Source organism: Anthonomus grandis, chromosome 16, assembly GCF_022605725.1.
Source record: "Anthonomus grandis grandis chromosome 16, icAntGran1.3, whole genome shotgun sequence".
In the NCBI taxonomy this organism is placed as follows: Eukaryota; Metazoa; Arthropoda; class Insecta; order Coleoptera; family Curculionidae; genus Anthonomus; species Anthonomus grandis.
Window position 1 is genome coordinate 18,860,269 of NC_065561.1, and position 19,403 is coordinate 18,879,671.

The 19,403-nt window shown below is 30.8% G+C and overlaps 2 protein-coding genes across 9 annotated transcripts in view; one reads left to right on the top strand and one right to left on the bottom strand.

Annotated features, from left to right (window-relative positions):
• The window catches only part of LOC126745451 (ATP-binding cassette sub-family C member 4-like), a 40,203-nt gene extending 29,923 nt beyond the window's left edge, over positions 1-10,280 (bottom strand). Inside the window, exons 1-3 of one of the 8 annotated variants that reach the window (XM_050453301.1) lie at positions 9,824-9,979; positions 9,584-9,710; positions 7,947-8,034 (exon numbers count right to left, since the gene is read on the bottom strand). The gene's annotated coding sequence lies outside the window, so the exon portion shown is untranslated. Of the gene's footprint in view, positions 1-3,168; positions 3,363-7,946; positions 8,035-9,518; positions 9,536-9,583; positions 9,757-9,823; positions 9,981-10,000; positions 10,018-10,126 lie in introns of those variants that run through there. The other 7 variants (XM_050453304.1, XM_050453300.1, XM_050453305.1 and 4 more) reach the window with 7 other exon arrangements.
• A 5,858-nt stretch (positions 10,281-16,138) lies between these two features.
• Positions 16,139-18,272, top strand: LOC126745918 (putative nuclease HARBI1). The gene is made up of 2 exons (XM_050453967.1): positions 16,139-16,615; positions 17,414-18,272. The coding sequence occupies exons 1-2, from the start codon at positions 16,139-16,141 to the stop codon at positions 18,170-18,172; spliced, it is 1,236 nt and encodes a 411-aa protein (XP_050309924.1). The 3' UTR covers positions 18,173-18,272.
• The last annotated feature ends 1,131 nt before the right edge of the window (positions 18,273-19,403 follow it).

Below are 19,403 nucleotides of genomic sequence, written 5' to 3' on the forward strand. Positions count from 1 at the left end.
TGTTTTTTATTTTTTGGATTTATGCAATATGCGATTAAACGCCTTTTTTTAGCAACAGAAACTCACCAAATCTAAATAAACATGTAGGCCCTAAATGATACCCAAAATATATCAAACTAAATTAATTTTTTAACAGGATATTTGCTATTGCTATTGCTAGCTAAGTTTAGAATAGTTTAAATGGCTTTAATAATGCACTAAATAATTAAGGAATATTAGATCTTTTACTACATAAACCTGAGTTACTTAAATGTAAATAGATTTTCTAGTCTGGTTAAAAAACATTCTCACTCAAGTGTCATTAGATTGTAAGTAACTTTGTGAAATTAAATTTTAAAGTATAAACAATATCTTTTATTTATTTTTAATTTAAATAATAACAGGAAATGTATGTACTTATCGTTCAATAAAATTCCTTGGAAGGTTACTTAGATTAAAATATCCCAAGGGTAAAACATCTAATAGAATGTATTTAGGATACAAGCTAAAATGTATCTAAGTTCTTTGAATATTGAATAATGAACTATGATATTTAATTGTAAGCCTTTGGTATATGTACAAGCTATTTATATTATTATATACTTCTTAAATTTCCTTTTTATATATTTTTTATATGAGCAATTTTCGTGACACAAAACATAAAAATCGATAGGACTAAATGCGTTTTCTTTAAAAAGTAAATTCGTACTATTGCATACTCGTCTATAAACGTGCCTGAATAAATATTTAAATATTGGACAGTGAAAACATGAAATTATACCCAGGGAATATCCGGCCTACAATGGGTTTTGTTTAAATATTTATCAGTATTTATTGCAATATAAAACTTTAATTTTAATAGTGTAAAATTTATTAATCATTTAAACAACTAGTCCAAGAGTAAGGGTTGTATTATATTCCATTATTGTAACGAAATTCAGGGAAGTAAGTATTTTTTTATTACTGGCACACCTGGACTATGACTATATAGTCCAAGTGTAAATGTAAAATTGTAGTTAATTATTGCAAGAAAATTCAAGGATATTGATATTTCTTTATGACTGGTACACCTGGACAATGCCTATACATACAGTCCAAGAGTAAATGTTATACTATATTTAACTATTACAAGGAAATTCATGGATATTATTATACTAGTCCAAGTGTTTAAGTCTAATTTATTTCAATTTTAATATGCTGATTAATGACACATATTAGGGATATTAATTTTTCAGGATATAGATACTATTACAAATACCCCTCATAAAAGTTAAATTAACTATTTTCATATTTAACGTTTTAGAAATCCAGTCGTCAGTGAAACATTTTGGCTAATGTCTTAATTTTTTTAATTAATTAATGCATACTGAGTAAACTCTATGAGAAATCTCTGAGTATTTAGAAGGGCCTTGTCACTGTTGTGTGTACAATTTTTTTTAACTTTTAGTTTAATTTTAAGAGCGTTTTTGTGGAAATTTTGCTGCACCCAAAACTATGGTTGCTGATTAGCTCCACAGTTTTTTTAATGTGAAAATCATAAAAACTTTACTTAAATGAAATGTTTGGAATTTAAAAATCTACTGTAGTAATTTCTCGAATATCCGGATAAATGACATGAGTTTTAGTAGCAAAAATCGAATAAGTAATCTTTAATTCCCCAACCTGTATAGCTCGCTTTTAAAATACCGTTTAATAATTTAAGGAGTACTGGAGGATAATGTTGATTTAAAAAAATTATCAAAGTAATGATTCGTCTACAGAGGCTTGATTTTTACGAAAAATTTCTAATTTAATAATTTACCATTATTTAATATACTGTATTGTATATCTAACTAATGCAAATATTATAAACTGAAAATTTTTTGTGTTGCTACAATTGCCTTTACAAGCTATGCGTTCAAACACCACTATAATTAATTGAAAAAAGTAATATTAAGTAAAAAAACCTATAACAGTAAAAAAATTATACTGGTGCAATAATATTACTGTCTAAAGTTATATGTATACCAGAAGCATCTAAAAAGTTTTCACTTTTGTAATTTTATTTCTAATTATGCTTATTATATTAGGTAAAGGTTGAGTTAAGCAATTTATGTGATAATCGTATCTAAAAGCATGGGCAAAGATGTAAAATGTGTGTAGTTTCATCGTGAACAATAAAAAAAAAATATTTTTGACCTTTATACATGTTAATCGTATCTAGAATTAAATATCTATTAAAAATCTAAATAGTGTCCAGTTTCGATGATTTCTGAACTACAATATTTACGAACAACATTTTTGTTGTTAATCATTTTTTAGAAGTGAAGTATAGCGGGTTAAGGACAGAAATCAAATCTCAAGATTTGAAATTAGCCGACGTTTCGACGTTTATTTACGTACCAATTGTATCTTTTTCAGCCTTGAAAAAGACGTTGTTGATGATTGAAAAAGATGTTCCTTAACAATGATTAACAACGCATGGTACAAAAATTAACGTTTTTACGTCTTTTTCAAGGCTGAAAAAGATACAATTGGTACGTAAATAAACGTCGAAACGTCGGCTAATTTCAAATCTTGAGGTTTGATTTCTGTCCTTAACCCGCTATATTTCACTTCTGCATCTATTGGAGGGACGTTAATTTTTGTACCATGCGTTGTTAATCATTATTATCCCAGACAGAATTTTTCCTTAAGGAACATCTTTCCCAAAAGAATGGCACTCGAACTTTTAGTTTACTCGGGGGACAACTAGAAATAAGCGTTTTTCTTTAGAACTAACATCTTTGGATGGAAGTACTGAATAACCCAACCCAATCCTACCTAACTAAGCCGCGAATGAATTTTTATTACTGAATTAAATATTAGTACTCGAGAAAAATACCATTCGGTAAAAAAAGTATTCAAGAAAATGATTTTCGATAAAACCATTGTTGTAGAAAATTATTTGGTTGGAAAAATAGTTGGTCATTTGGGAAAACGGGCGGCAACGAGTTTCGTCACTAAGAGTGAGAAAACGTTCCTATACTGTAATTTTATGATAATAAGTAAATTTTTTACAATAATATAAATTTTCAAAAAAAATCATTTTCCGATGCTTTTAAAGTTGGTTTAGGTTAAATTGGAACTACACAAATTTTAAGCCTTGCCCCTTAATTTAAGTTGCTAAACTAGACCTTTATTAACTGATGACGAAAATATAATACGAACCTCTAAAATTAATTAAGTCACAATTTCTCTACCATTTAAGTAGAAACAACTAAACTATTAACCAAAAAAAAATAAGACAAACTAGTTAGGAAAAACTGAAAAGATCACGCGGAATCGTATTTCTCTCTCTCGCCAATCATATCCCCGCATACCGATCCGCTCCCGAGCGTGTTTTGCCGCTAACTAACTGCCTCCAATGCCACCATACCCGTCTAAGTTATGCAAAGCTGACTGACTATAAGTAAAGTGCGACAATAGATCAGACATGGTTGCCGTCACTTTAATTTTTATTGAAATGTTACACGCGGAACGTTTAAATTTGTCGCACTGTAGAAACTAATATAAAATTAATAACTAAAAAGAAAGAAGTGGTGAATAGTTTTAATCGTTACTTTAGCAGTGTTGGAGTAAAAATGGCAGAAAAAATAAGAAAATGCGATACTGACTTTAATCTTCAACCTCTAAATTTATTTTTCTTTGAGTCCATAGTTATTAACCGAATAATAAAAACAATTTTTTCCCTAAAAAGTGGAACAGCCATAGAACCGTTATTATTTTTCATTTATATAATAAATTATACATAGCATTTTAGTGTGGAGTGCAGTAACATCCAGAAATGCACCCAACAAATCTCATTTTTACAGAAAGTAGAATCCAGGATAATCGACAATTGTGTATGCAAAGTATTTTAATTTGACAATATAAAAAAACCTTATCTGCACAAGAAACCATCATGAACAAATCACAACTACAAGACTGGACACTTCACCAAGGTAGAAAAAATATTTAAGAAATTCTAAACCAATCATATAAGATGTGGTTTTTATTTTAAAAATACTTTATAAAAATAATTTATTATCCAAGTTTTTCGTGAAACCCTATTTATAAATTCTTGATTAGGTTGTCGATATGTGGAAGATTAAAATGAGGCTTGAATTTGATCAATTCGAAAAATTAAAAGTATATAATTAATTACTGAGTTCATTATCTTAGTTAAGTAAAACTAAATTAAAATTTTATAGCAATACACCTTTTAGAATCAAAAAATGTAGGGGTTTCTAAATATATCAGTACTAAATTGTGGCGCCCAACATAATAACCACAAACAACTTTTTTTTTTAATATTCTTTCTTTAATTTTTTCTTTGATGTCAGTACTATGTTTATTTAGATTAAAATAAGACAAAATAATAAGTATTAATGAAGAAACATTTTTAACAGGGTAAAATAATAAAAATTGAGAATAAATTACATAAAAACATGGATAGGTCTTAGAACTAAGAAAAGGAGGACGGTCATATAAAAAAAATATAAATCATTATTTAAACAAAATATGCGTTTAGATTATAAAATGACTTTTCAGTAAGTTTGCTCTTAAACTGATTAAACAATTTAAATTCTCTGATTGGTAGTTGATTTTAAATTTTAATACAGTCTCTCACTTCCCTTAGTATGATGTTTTATGTCTTGCGGTAAAACAAGGGTATTGAAATTTCTTGTAAGTTTATATAAATGTTAACGTCAGTATTTTATGCTCTTTCAACAATTTACGATAGAGTTCTTGTAATTTTAAGCCATGCAACAGTAATTTCTAGTTATTTACAAGATAAGAAACCATTTTTCATTTCTTTTAGACAATATTCAGCCATCTCCAGTCTCTTTCTTCCAAGAACAACTCTTAATTCAACATCTAAAAGAAATAATAAAATCATTGAAGTTTTTAGAAGTTTAAAGTTTTTATTTCACAATTAATTTATTTCACAAATTTGAAGAAAATTAAAAATTTTATTACAGGCATTTGAGGACAATTTTCATTTTATCCTACACATTTGAGAATACTCTTGTTTTTTATTTTAGGAATTTGAGGACCTTTTTAATATTGTTTCAAGCATTCGATGATTTTGTTGTTTATTTTTGAAATTTGAAGTCGTTTTCGATATTTAAGGACATTTTATGTATTATTATTGGTCATGTTTCTGAACCACTTCAACAGTAATTGCTGGGTACTTTCAGGCATTACGAGTCATTTTCCATTTCTTTAAAAAATGTGAAGCTACTTATAGTCTCTTATGGACTGTAGAAGGCATTTATTTTTCCTCCCAGGTAGTTAAAGTCATTTTCTATTTTTTCCAGGTAATTTGCGACCATTTTCAAACTATTTAAGCAATAACTTTTTTTCCAGGTATTACAAAGGTGGACATTTTGGTCATTCAATTATTGGTCATGTTTCTTGTGCATTTTTAATATTTTCCAGGCAATTGAATACATTTTTATGACCTTTTTCTCCTATAACCTAAGATTATTTGATGTGATACAATAAGGCTGTTCTTTCATTGAAATCTTCCTTTTCGACTTTTCCTTTAATTTCTCTCTTTGACTAAGACTTTGACCTAAGATTACTTGATGACAAGGTTGTTCTCTCGTTGAACTCTTCCTTTTTGACTTCCCTATCTCTCTTTCTGGAAACATACATTTTCCTATAATTAGATACTAAACAGATACACTGATGAATGTCTCTTTCCTTGTCATATGATGAAATTATCTTAACGCTCTTCGTTCCTTTTCTTCTTATACTGCTTTATCTTATTTATTTCTACCCTCTTCTGTTACTTTTCCTTGTCATTTTTGAAGCAAAGATGTTTTAATCGAACATAAATTTAAACCTAGATATTGATTGATTACAACTTTCCATTATCCAAATTCTACTAATAATTAATATTGTCGTCCAGGCACTATAAGTAATAGTTGATTTTTCCAGGCGGTTATATTTTACCAGACAAAGATGGGGATTCAAAAACTGATCCTTTTAAATTTACTCCTTCTGCAAAAATAACTTCCAAGCACCTGTTTTGCCAATCTTCTATCCACATTGCTACAAAGTTCATAGAAAGATTTTATAATGTCGATAGCCTTAGCTAGATCAAAAAAATACACATTGGTTTTCTAGATTACTTAATTATATAAACAGAGTATCCTTTACTCGAGATAAATTTACATTGAAATCTCTGTTAACCATTATAGATACGGTACAAGCAAAGTGGCGGCCCAAGGTAATAGCCCAGTTAACCTTAGTCACCATTTTACTACCATTAAATACGTACGATGATTGGTCTTAAAATTGATATACAATGACAATGACTATTAAAAAAATGCTGTTTACCAGAATCTACATAAGGTAAACTGGTGGTAGTAGCTCAGATGTCGAAGATATGCGGACAAATTGGTGCTCAACATGCTAAATATTAAATTCGTAATACTGTAGACTTAACGATCACCCAAATTAATCAGTGCTTGTTTTGGAAGTATAATGGGCCCATATAAGGGTACAAGTAGCTAGTAATTGCCAGAACCATTTTCCTTTTTTCTATTAGAAGCAAGTTTTATTGAGAAATATTATAAACTATACAGGTCCGACAAATTTTGTTATTGGGTACTTTGAGTATCGAAGTATTAACATGCCACAGAAATTTATAGAAAAAGAAATGTTATTGATAGTTAATACATTGATTTTCTTACTCAAGACCTTCCTTGGCCAGGGGTGTATAGCACTTTTAGATTACTACATAGCGTATAAATGGTCGGTGATAATTATACTACACAAGTTAGTGGACTCATTTCAATTGACACCTAGAATAACCCCCAAATGAGCTTCATTAAATCATAATCAATAATGCTTATACATAGATAGGAGGAAGAGATTTTAAGCTTAAGATTTATTTACATTTAAAAGATAGAAATCGCTTGAAAGTAAAACTCTTAATAATGGCGCAAGAACAGTGCGTCATAGTGCTACCACAATGGAGTTAATCCGATTATTAATGTGCCAATTAATGCCGTACAGACAGTAGAATTTGTATATGACATAGGGCAAATATTTCATAGCTTTAATGGCGGAACTTGGGGCAAACCAGAACTCTTATTAATATGTGTTTCTCTAGTAAATCACTATATCGAGATTCACTACTAAAATCATTAAAATAATATTATCGAATGAACTTTGTCGTACAAATGTTACGTTGTTTGAGCTATTAAATTAAATAAACCGCCGATTAAATATTTTTTGCCAAATCACCCTCAATTGTCGCCTCTTAGCTGCAAAACAATGATGCACTTAAAATAATATTTATCAGTAACATTACCGCAATATTTATATTAGTTAATACTAAGATAATACAAGTTTGACTGGAAAAGTAAAATCAAATATACATACGTGATACTCACTTAATAAAGGTTATCTTATTTGTAACATGAAAATAGTATAAAATCACGTTTTTTATTAGAGCATGTATGTTATGTGATTTATCAGATAAGACGTATAAATAGATTGATTGAAATTTAAATTGAATTTACTGTGAATTCATTGTTTACTAGTGATAGTAGTGGTTCGCCATTTTCCGCTGTTAATTTTCTATAAATTCATAGATGCATGCAAATCAGTATTTTTATCTGGAGAAGCTTAGCATGCATTCCTGGTTATCAATCACAATTATACGCTAATAAATATGCAGAAAATAGAGATTATTTAATATCTTATTGTTGTACAACATTTACAAGATAAGAGGGTCAATTTTTTTCGTCATGTCTTTACCCACAATTTTTTAAGGCATTAAGGTCAAATCTATCACCAAAAACACGTTTTACTACTTTCTTAAAAAACCTCCCTCTGAGAAGTAATTAGACCCAAATCTTCTCTATATTATTAAGGTCTGAATGCAATGTAAATCCAAAAATCTGGAAAATGCGAAATGGGTTTAAATGCTCGTTAAATAGCAAAATTACTTTAAATTCCTCAGAGATATGTATATCCTAAGGTAAAGTGGCAGTTACTCCCAAATATCCCAAAAGAATAATCCGAGAACAGGAATACCTAAAACAAAATAAAACAGCGTAAAAAATTATCCAGTATTCATTAATGCCTGGAATTGAATAAAAGTTTTAGGACCAAGAAATATTATTCCCAACTTCTTAAGCATGGAAAACGCAAAGTTTCTGGAAGACATACGCATGCCTTAAAATTACTTCAAATATATGGAATATAATTAGTCCAAATGCCTGGAATATATAAAACATTAAATGGCGTAAGGTATTCTATCACTTGACCAATATCTTGGGTAATTGTGACTACTATACAGGGTGTCCTATTGTTATTTCCAAAACTATAGCAGATACGAGGGCGCTTAAATTAGAAAAAAGTCGTAAATTTTGAGAGGTTCGCCATAAATGTTTGGCTAGGAATACTAGACACACAAATAATTAGACCAGTTTCTTCACTAAACATTTAACTGGACAAGTATCTCGTAACTTTTTAACAAATTCTCTACAAGATCTTTTGGATGATACCCCTTTTGATGTAATAAGAAGTTTGGCAAAAAGGCATTGTACAAGGCAATTGTATTTCTAAACAATTTTAAACCACATGGTTGGATTGGTAGTAATGGTGCGATAAATTGACCCGCAAGATCGCCTGATATAACACTCATGGATTTTTCCATATAAGGTTTTATTAGGGAGGGACCAGGATTATTAAACTAGACGTCATTATTTAAAAGACCAACGTTTTAAAATAGAAGAATATAATATAAATAAGTAAAATATCACAGAAGTAAGCAATGAAATTTCTCCGCAAATATGCTTACAAAATAATAGTAATTTATTTCATAAGTACATATTATTTAATAGCCTTTATTTATTTTAAATAAGTTCTATATTTATGTTTGTTCATTATTATATTGTTTATTAAAAATAAATTATTGTTGTAATATTTATTTTTTTAAATACCTCGTATTAATAATGTTATTCAGCAGATGCTTAATGAATAAATAAATAAATTAATGACTGCTAAACGAATTGTATACTCCTTAAAGGTTAGTTAGCAAACCAAGTCATTATGTGTTTAAAATACACTTTTATATTATTGTAGCATTATTTAAAAAAGATTAATTTTTTACTGTATCTACAATTTATTAACAATTTTTAAAAATCAGGCCCGCATTAAGGAAAAACCCCTGATGATCGAAATGAGTTACATCATTTTAAAAGGCATAAAAAATTATTCTAAAATAAATTATAAAAAAAGGCAGGTCCGTATTTAAAAAAAAAATTATAGCCGTTGCTAAGATACGAAACGTCATTAGACAAAAAATTTAAAAGTGAATTTTTGTGGAGTACAAATAATTACAAAACTTCGGAATTAAAAGTAAGTCAATAGTTTTGAAAATAATAATTTAAATAAAGTTTGGCGTGTTTTTTTAATAACCCTGTAATTCACGTAATTACAACTATTAAACATTTTGCAACGCTGTAAAAAGATTTAAAATAAGCATGAACATTGGCAACTTTTTTCTAATTTACCCGCCCTCGTATCTCCACATGGTAAGTAGAACTTCCTGTATATGTGAGTATTTAGTAAGACCCACCGAATTACTTTTATTCCATCACATAATTTGCTCCTCACTATTTTCCTTATTTTCTATGCACGAATCCGATGGCAATTTCGCTATAGTTTTGAAGTACTGACACTCATTAGGGCTAGTATTTAATAGACTGGAAAAATAAGAAAACGGTACTTCGATGCCTTAAAAACTCTTTTTTTTTGGAAGTAATTCCTAAATTGGCAATAACTGCTGAAGAAAAATCAATGGCACTAAAAACTTTACCGTATTTAAAATATTATACAAGTTCTTAACATATTTTATTCTCTTCTAATCCAACAACACCGTTGTTTGTCATCAAGACGTATTTATTCTTATAACATTCATGTCCATAATTTGAAGAACATCATCAAGGTTCCCAGAGGTTCTGAAGGTCAAAGTGAAAAGTTGCTTATAAGTTACCTCTATTCTCTATACTCTTTAAATCCTAAAAAGATTTTTGTCTGGTCAATGCTATAAGCCATAAATATTGTCCTCTATTTGGTAATTGGTATGCCATAAAATTATTTATCCAAATTAACTACTTACTTGCCATAAAAAAATGATATACAACTTCCAATTGTTCCAGTAATTCGCATTTGAGCTTTTCACACATTACGTTATCCGAACTCGATTTTCACACCCGCCCACCGATTTTTCCCCGTAATAAATAACGAGTGCAGTCTCCCAATTATATTTAATATAATTATGAGGGATTAGTTTTATCTGAAAAACACTATTTGCTTTAGAGAGTTTTTGCTTAAAAGTAAATTCACTGCATGTTTCGGGTCTATTTAGCCACTTTTGGATACCTATTAGACACATATATAAATGGAAATCATAAAATCTAATAGGAGAAGGGTTAACCATAATGCTAATAATGCGAGAGTAATAGCTTACTTTAATAAAGTGGCTGGATTAAGAACTGGATCATTATTGTCAATTGAATCATTGCTATAGTGAACAACCTTCCAATGAGATGGTTATTACAATATTACATTGACAAGAAGGGTACAGATGGGTGAAGAGTACTACTGTGATGATTTTAGGAATGGTGATTACTTGGCAATTATGACTATTTGTTACTAATTTGTATGTGTAGATTGGGATGATGAAAAATTAAAGTTTCTGAAATGGTTCGCTCCTTTTTTCAGTCTAGGCTATTTCAAAATTGGCATGTATTCCAAGCTTCTGGATTAAGTTCCATTTACAGTTATGACTGTAAGAGTGAAAGGGGCAATCACCTAGAAATAATTAAACAAATTGTTAGTGAATGCTAATAATATGCAAAATACTACTTTGATTTTTGCTGTGTGGTGGAGCTGTGTTCTTCTTTTTATATGCAATCTCTTACCAGAAATGCGAACTACTTAAATAGGACCTTGACTTTTAGATCATCGCTCTTCAGTGTTTTATTAATTTTTATTAGTTGACTTCTTTTTTTAATTGCAGTTTGATAATCGCCTCTATATTAATAGATTAATAGGCTGTGCCTCTTTTGATATTCTTCTTATTACAACGTATCCTTTAAATAAAAGGGATGATCCCTATAAGTTTCTTAGGAAGAAATTCTTCATTTAATTCTATAAGTTTGTTATTATTAATGCATTTTTAGGACTCGAGGTATTGTAAATGGTTGTATTGTTCCTGGAACCTGTAAAGGTTCAACTATTCTATCCATTGAAAAAGTACCAGTGTTTTGAATAGACCGATAAATACATTATAGTTTTATGAATAATCTTTAGAATCAGTAGTTAAAGATCAACTACTCTATATTCATGATAAACGCAATATTATGATATTATAGATGAACCCAAATTGTTTAGAAGAGCAATGTTGATTGCTAATTCGAAAAAAAAAATTCCACATGGAATGAATTTCATGAGTCAGATTCAAAAAATGAACTACTGCAGATTTTGATAATAAATCGTGTATAGATAAAATTGCTGAACATTAATTTGGACAACTCAAATGTGAGAAAGGTATAAATACTATAGATTTTTTATCACCTATAAATTTCTTAAAAAGCATTTTTTTCTCAGGTAAATATTTTCTGCAAAAAAACGTTTTTTTATTAATCCTACCCTTAGCCCCCCACCCACCCCACACGACTTACCAGTAAAAAATTGTTCTCAAAAGTCATTGTTTTCTAAAATAATATGCATGAATAACAGCTGGGCTTACTATCTAATCTAATAACACAATTTGTTTATTTAAATTCGATATAATTATATATTTGTAAATTAATAAATATTTAAAATAAAAACAGTGCTATTAGAGTGGATATTATGGATGAAAAACGGTGATTTTTCAAAACAATTTTTTACTGGGCAAATGTTTGGGGTAGGTGGGGGGGTAAACGTACCTATCATTTTTTGAGTTTCTATTAAAAATGTAATTAACCGATTAAAAATGTGAATGATCAATTCATTACGATCGTCAATGATTCCTGGGTCTCATGCTTAAAAGTGGATCATAAGTCAATTTTTTGAGTTTCTACCGCATCTCACCTCTCTAATATGTTTTCAATTACCTTGAAATGATACTCTTCGTATGTAATTAAACCGGTTAAAGACGTGAATGATCAATTCATTACGATCGTCAATGATTCCTGGGTCTCAGATGGGTTTTCATGCTCAACAGTGGATCAAAAGTCAATTTTTTGAGTTTCTACCGCATCTCACCTCTCTAATATGTTTTCAATTACCTTGAAATGATACTCTTCGTATGTAATTAAACCGGTTAAAAACGTGAATGATCAATTCATTACGATCGTCAATGATTTCTGGGTCTCAGATGGGTTTTCATGCTCAACAGTGGATCAAAAGTCAATTTTTTGAGTTTCTACCGCATCTCACCTCTCTAATATGTCTTCAATCACCTTGAAATGATACTCTTCGTATGTAATTAAACCGGTTAAAAACGTGAATGATCAATTCATTACGATCGTCAATGATTCCTGGGTCTCAGATGGGTTTTCATGCTCAACAGTGGATCAAAAGTCAATTTTTTGAGTTTCTACCGCATCTCACCTCTCTAATATGTTTTCAATTACCTTGAAATGATACTCTTCGTATGTAATTAAACCGGTTAAAAACGTGAATGATCAATTCATTACGATCGTCAATGATTTCTGGATCTCAGATGGGTTTTCATGCTCAACAGTGGATCATAAGTCAATTTTTTGAGTTTCTACCGCATGTCACCTCTCTAATATGTTTTCAATTACCTTGAAATGATACTCTTCGTATGTAATTAAACCGATTAAAGACGTGAATGATCAATTCATTACGATCGTCAATGATTCCTGGGTCTCAGATGGGTTTTCATGCTCAACAGTGGATCAAAAGTCATTTTTTGAGTTTCTACCGCATCTCACCTCTCTAATATGTTTTCAATCACCTTGAAATGATACTCTTCGTATATAATTAAACCAATTAAAGACGTAAATGATCAATTCATTACGATTGTCAATGATTCCTGGGTCTCAGATGGGTTTTCATGCTCAACAGTGGATCAAAAGTCAATTTTTTGAGTTTCTACCGCATCTCACCGCTCTAATATGTCTTCAGTCACCTTGAAATGATACTTTTCATATGTAATTAAACCGATTAAAGACGTGAATGATCAATTCATTACGATCGTCAATGATTTCTGGGTCTCAGATGGGTTTTCATGCTCAACAGTGGATCATAAGTCAATTTTTTGAGTTTCTACCGCATGTCACCTCTCTAATATGTTTTCAATTACCTTGAAATGATACTCTTCGTATGTAATTAAACCGATTAAAGACGTGAATGATCAATTCATTACGATCGTCAATGATTCCTGGTTCTCAGATGGGTTTTCATGCTCATGGATCAAAAGTCAATTTTTTGAGTTTCTACCGCATCTCACCGCTCTAATATGTTTTCAATCACCTTGAAGTGATACTCTTCGTATGTAATTAAACCAGTTAAAAACGTGAATGATCAATTCATTACGATCGTCAATGATTCCTGGGTCTCAGGTGGGTTTTCATGCTCAAAAGTGGATCAAAAGTCATTTTTTGAGTTTCTACCGCATCTCACCTCTCTAATATGTCTTCAATCACCTTGAAATGATACTCTTCGTATGTAATTAAACCGATTAAAGACGTGAATGATTAATTCATTACGATCGTCAATGATTCCTGGGTCTCAGATGGATTTTCATGCTCAAAAGTGGATCAAAAGTCCATTTCTTGAGTTTCATCTCATCCCTCTAATATAACAACTACTACGTCATATTTTAAAAACAGATAACAAAAAAGGCCTTTTTCTTGAAATACCAACGTATAATCATTAATGAATGCCGCTGAGAATTTTCATTTTTGTTCATCAACTATTGTACAAACTTTTAAAGAAAGAAAATTAGCACCCAGAGTTAAATTTTCTGTTTGTCATCCCTTATGTATTTTCCCCCTCTCGCTCTCAGGGAGCCCTGATGAAGAGGCCAATATCAGACAAACGTGCTGACCGATACCACCTTTGATCCTTCTACTTATTTCATGATCATGACATAGCGAACCGCTCTTCTGTAAATCCGGACTTCAGACATAATTTTCCATTTTATTTCAGGCTTTTAAAGAGGTTTGTTTATGTATAACTCATTTTATTCTACTTTTTATGTCTTCCAGAGGTTTGAAATAATTTTTTTTCAGGCCTGCATCATTTGGAAACATTTTTCATTTTATTCCAGGCATTTGACATCAAGGGTTTGCAAAATGTAAAAATGACTAAAAACCTGAAAAAGTTAATCAGGCCGATTTTTGACTGTAGCCCTTCATATTTTCTAACTGTTATAATAATACTGTTCAAAGATACTTTTTGAAGAATAGCTCTGTACCATACCTTATGCATCTTGAACTTTACCTTACCATACCTGAATCTCCAACATTCTTTAAACCTACAATTTTCCTTTGTAAAGTTAATTAATATCTCTGAGATCTATAAAGGTATTTAAAATTCATAACCATTAGTTCCGGATAATTAGTTTAAGTATGTTCTCTTCAATTTCTTCTTGGACTGTTGCACTTATGCACTTTTCCGACTTATGGAAACACAGTTTCAGTAAGGTGATAATTAGTTATTAGTAAAATCAAATGAATTAGTGTCTATAGAACCAACGGATTTACAAGTGGTATAGGTTCACAGTTATTAATAAATCTGCTAGAAGCTTTGGAAAGAAAAGAACAAGTGGATTCGTAAATTTATTTGTTGAGTAAAATAAAGTATAAAATACTAAGTAACTAACAGATTATCTCGTTAATCTATTCTGTATACCTCTAACGAAAACGTTTCACTGAGGTAGGTATCACCTCGAATTTTAAAACGTGTACAGCAAATCACGACCAACGTTAAAACATAAATTTTGCATATTGTATACATTATACCTAAACAAAGCCCTTGGTAATTTAGTCATTAGTTCTACTGGCAAAGGTAGCAATTTTGTCATTAGAAGGCGTCGATAGCTAAAGTACATTGTATCACAGGCGGTCAATAACTTAATACGACGACTTAAAGCAAAAAACGTTCGATAAATATTAATAGAGTCTAATTGCCGGCATTAGATCCCATGTACCCATCCATCATTAGGAGTGTTCTGCTTGTAATCAGAGTTGATCGGTTTTTGCCTGATGCTCTTATTATTTTATTAAGGGTTATATCACTAAAAATAGAACTGGAAAGTGGAGAGTGTTTTTTTTTTTTTAATAATTGCATCCTCTATATATTTCTCATATATACAACTTTAGTATGATATTTTATTTGTGAGTATTATTCATATATAGATACGTTGTCTCAATTATTACTTCAGACTATTTTTGCCACTTGATTACTCAATCAATATTTGCCAATAAGAGACAAATTATTTTGTTTCTTCCAGGCACTCCTGTAAGCAAAATGTCCATATCTTAATTTTTAGAGCATGGATTTAATCATATTTTCAGAGAATACTCAAAGAGCCTTTAGATTCTCCCAAATATTAATAATTAATAATATTTAATCACAAGAACTTAAGATATTCACTTGTACAAATTATTTTATTTCTTCCAGGCACTCCTGTGAGAAAAAATAACTCAATACCCTGATTTTAAGTGTATGGATTTGAGTAGAAATAAAAAAGTGATAAAAAATATCTCTTTAAACATAACTAGAAAAAAATTACAATGATCTAGAAAAACTCTACTTTCTTCTAAATAAATGAGTCTCATATGTGTTCAAAATTGGTACAAATAACTGTACATTATAGAAGAAATAAAGGACGTCCAAAAGTGTGTCGCTTAACTCTTTATTGAATGGATAATATTCGAATGTCCATAAGATAGCTAGTTTGTCCAAAAGAGCACATCACTAAAGGGGGGTTTACACGATGCCAGTGACTTGAACAAGTTACTAGAATCCAGTACCAAAAGCAAGTGCTTTGGAAGATAGTTCTTGTCTACATGATCCCAGTCATTTGATCAAGTAACTTGCATAAAATCCATTTTATCAAGTTTTTGTAGTGTAGGTTACAGGCGAGAATTAAAAACGTTAAATTTAAATGATGAGTGCGAAGCAGAAGGAATATGTTTTACTTAAAAGAAGCTTAATATTAGGTGTTAAAGTACTGATAGAGGAGTTAATTGACATTGTTCAGAGTGAATTAACAACAAATCCCAAGAAAAGAATTTGGGTTAGAAAATGGCTGGCAAGGAGAAGCACGCATGGTGCATCTAACATGCTTTTAAAGGAACTTGCCATCGAAGACGTTCAAGAATACAGAAACTGTATGAGAATGTCTCCTGCTTCCTTTGACGTTCTTCTGAAAAAAATATCGCCAGCTATACAGCGATCTGACACCACAATGAGAATGGCTTTACCTGCCAGAACAAAATTAGAAATTACTCTGTCATATTTAGCTACTGGAAATAGTTACCGAAATTTGCAGCAGCAATTCCGTGTTTCCCGGCCTGCAATTTCCAAGTTTATTCCAGAAGTATGCGATGCCATATACGATGCATTGGAGGATTTTATACAGGTAAATAATGTCGTATTCCTTTTTTTATAAAATTAAAATCATAGTTTTCAACAGTAAAAAAATAATTATTCATATATCATATTATTCAATTAAACGTAAAATAACACATTATTCTTTAAACTGAAATCTAAATATTAAGTATGAATGAAAATAAAGTATATGATTCTAACCCCAATTATCAGTATCTAGATCAAAAGCGGATCTATATGTTTCGGAAAGAATATTGCTTGTATTGTTATCTGCCGGTGGTAGGGATGTGTTGGGTGATTCTGGAGAAATCAAGGTTTCACCTGATTCCGGGATCGGCAAAATACTAAATGCACTGGTGCATCTGGAAGAACCTAATGAGGTGCTTGTACCTTCTATATTTGACACTCTGGAACGAGTCAAAATTTGCTGAATTTCAGCTTGAGCCGTGACGGCCGCTAAAAGGGGCAACTTATTTAATTGTGCAGCTACGCTCTTCCCGAAAATATCGAATTCATTTTCAGATGATTCCGTAGATTGTAGATCTCGAATAGACGCCGTTAAAGAATTTAAGTCTTTGATGCAACCAGCAACTTCTTTAATCTTGGACTTCGCTGCCTTATGGCGTTTTGGAGTAGGTAGGATTAATAGCTCCACTAACATTCGCTTTTATTACCTCTGCTGCTAATGGTACTTCTTCGTGTGTTGCCTCTTCAACTTCATCTTCTACTTGTAATGTATTCGATCCATTATATGTTTCTGAAGCCTAGAAAATATCTCATATTCACACATTTGGCATAATAAGAAATTATTTAGTATTTTTTATTTTAGGTACCAAAAAGTAACAAAGAATGGAAAGCTATCGAAAGTGATTTCAACCATAGATGGAATTTTCCAGGATGTTATGGTGCCATTGATGGAAAACACATACTTATTCGAGCTCCTGAGAATTGTGGCAGTAACTTTTTCAACTATAAGGGACAAAACAGTATTATTTTGATGGCAATTGTAGACGGAAATTACAATTTTATATACATTGATGTTGGCTACAATGGAAGAGCCTCAGATGGAGGAGTTTTTGCGCAGTGTTCTATTTTTGCTGCTTTAGAAAACAATATATTACCGGATGGTGGATTTCTTGTTGGAGACGACGCTTTTCCGTTAAAGCATTATTTACTTAAACCATATTCAAAGAATGCACTTACTGTTGATGAAAAAATCTTCAATTATAGATTGTCTCGTGCAAGAAGAATTGTGGAAAATGGTTTTGGTATTTTAGTGTCTAGATTTCGAGTTTTTGAGAAACCCATAACTTGTGGACTATCATCAGTGGATAAAATAGTCAGAACATGTTGTGCCCTACATAACTGGCTTAGATGCACTACTGTAAATGAATATTTGCCAAAGGGATCCGTTGACGAAGAAGATATCGATCAAGGTAGAATTATTCTTGGAAGTTGGAGGTTAGAAGTAGCTGGTTTGCCATCAGTTTCACGTATAGGAAGTAATCATTCTTCACAATTTGCAAGAAATTTAAGGGATAAATATAAACACTATTTTATGACTACGTTTCATGGCAGGAACGAATGATTTTTTAATTTCATTTTAATATATTTTGTATTCAATTACTAATATAGGTACATATAATAAAAAATATATAGTAGCTTCTTACTTACCAAATTACTGCATGTTACCCTTCTCTTATCCATTGTTTGTAAAAACATATGCATAACTGAAAACCACTTCATTTTTGGTTTATATATTTCATCGGCTCCGGCCCCAGAGCTTTGCGATTTCTTAATTTTTGCTACCTCTTGTACATACGTCGACCTTAGAGTTTTTATTTTGTTTTTTACATCTATTGGGCCAAAATTCTCGATTTCCATTGTTTCCACAATTCTTTTTATAGCCGACTCACGGGCTTGTTTATTTCTATAGATTACCAACTGTGTATTCCAAAGGCACTCTTCCTCCCTATATAATTCTACAAACTTTACTGTGGTATCTTCAGTCCATTTTGCGCACATTTTGAATAATAATAACACCTACACTTTAAAACAATTACTAAAACTACGTACTGATTTATTTACTAAAATCGAACGCTGGAATCATCGTGTCTACACAGGTTTAGTTAAGAGGATAGTGGGAGTGGGGGTAACCACTTGCTCCAGTAAATAGCAATGCTTTCTATTCACTGTACTGGAATCGTTACTAAAATCAGTACTGGAATTTAGTATTGGAATATATGTTTACACAAAGCAAGTACTAAAATCCAGTGCTGGATTTTAGTAACTTGTTCAAGTCACTGGCATCGTGTAAACCCCCCTTTATACTAAGAAATAATATTGAAGAAGCAATAAAATGTAGAAAAGAATCTGAAGCACCTGAACCAGACAAAATTCACTCTGATCTTTTAGAACTTCTCGATGAAGAGGTAATAAAATGACAAATATTCTTACCCAAATATAGCTGAAGCAAACATTCATACCGGTTCCTAATAAAAATAGTTTACATTGAATAAGTCTCATAATAATACATATATGTATAAAACCTATGTGTAGATCACATTAAAGGACGTAATTTGGCTTCAGGAATACAATGGATACAAGAAAAATCAAAGAATTTCACAGCATGGAAAACTAGTGGAGATTCTTAGAAAACCTGGATTCTGATCTTAAAAAATATTGTTAGCCTTTATTGGCATCAAACTAACAATATACGAATAGACGACGCAAACAACGATGTAATCGAAATACAAAGAGGGATACGACAAGGATGTAACTTCTCACCTCTATTATTTAACCTATACTCAGAAGACATA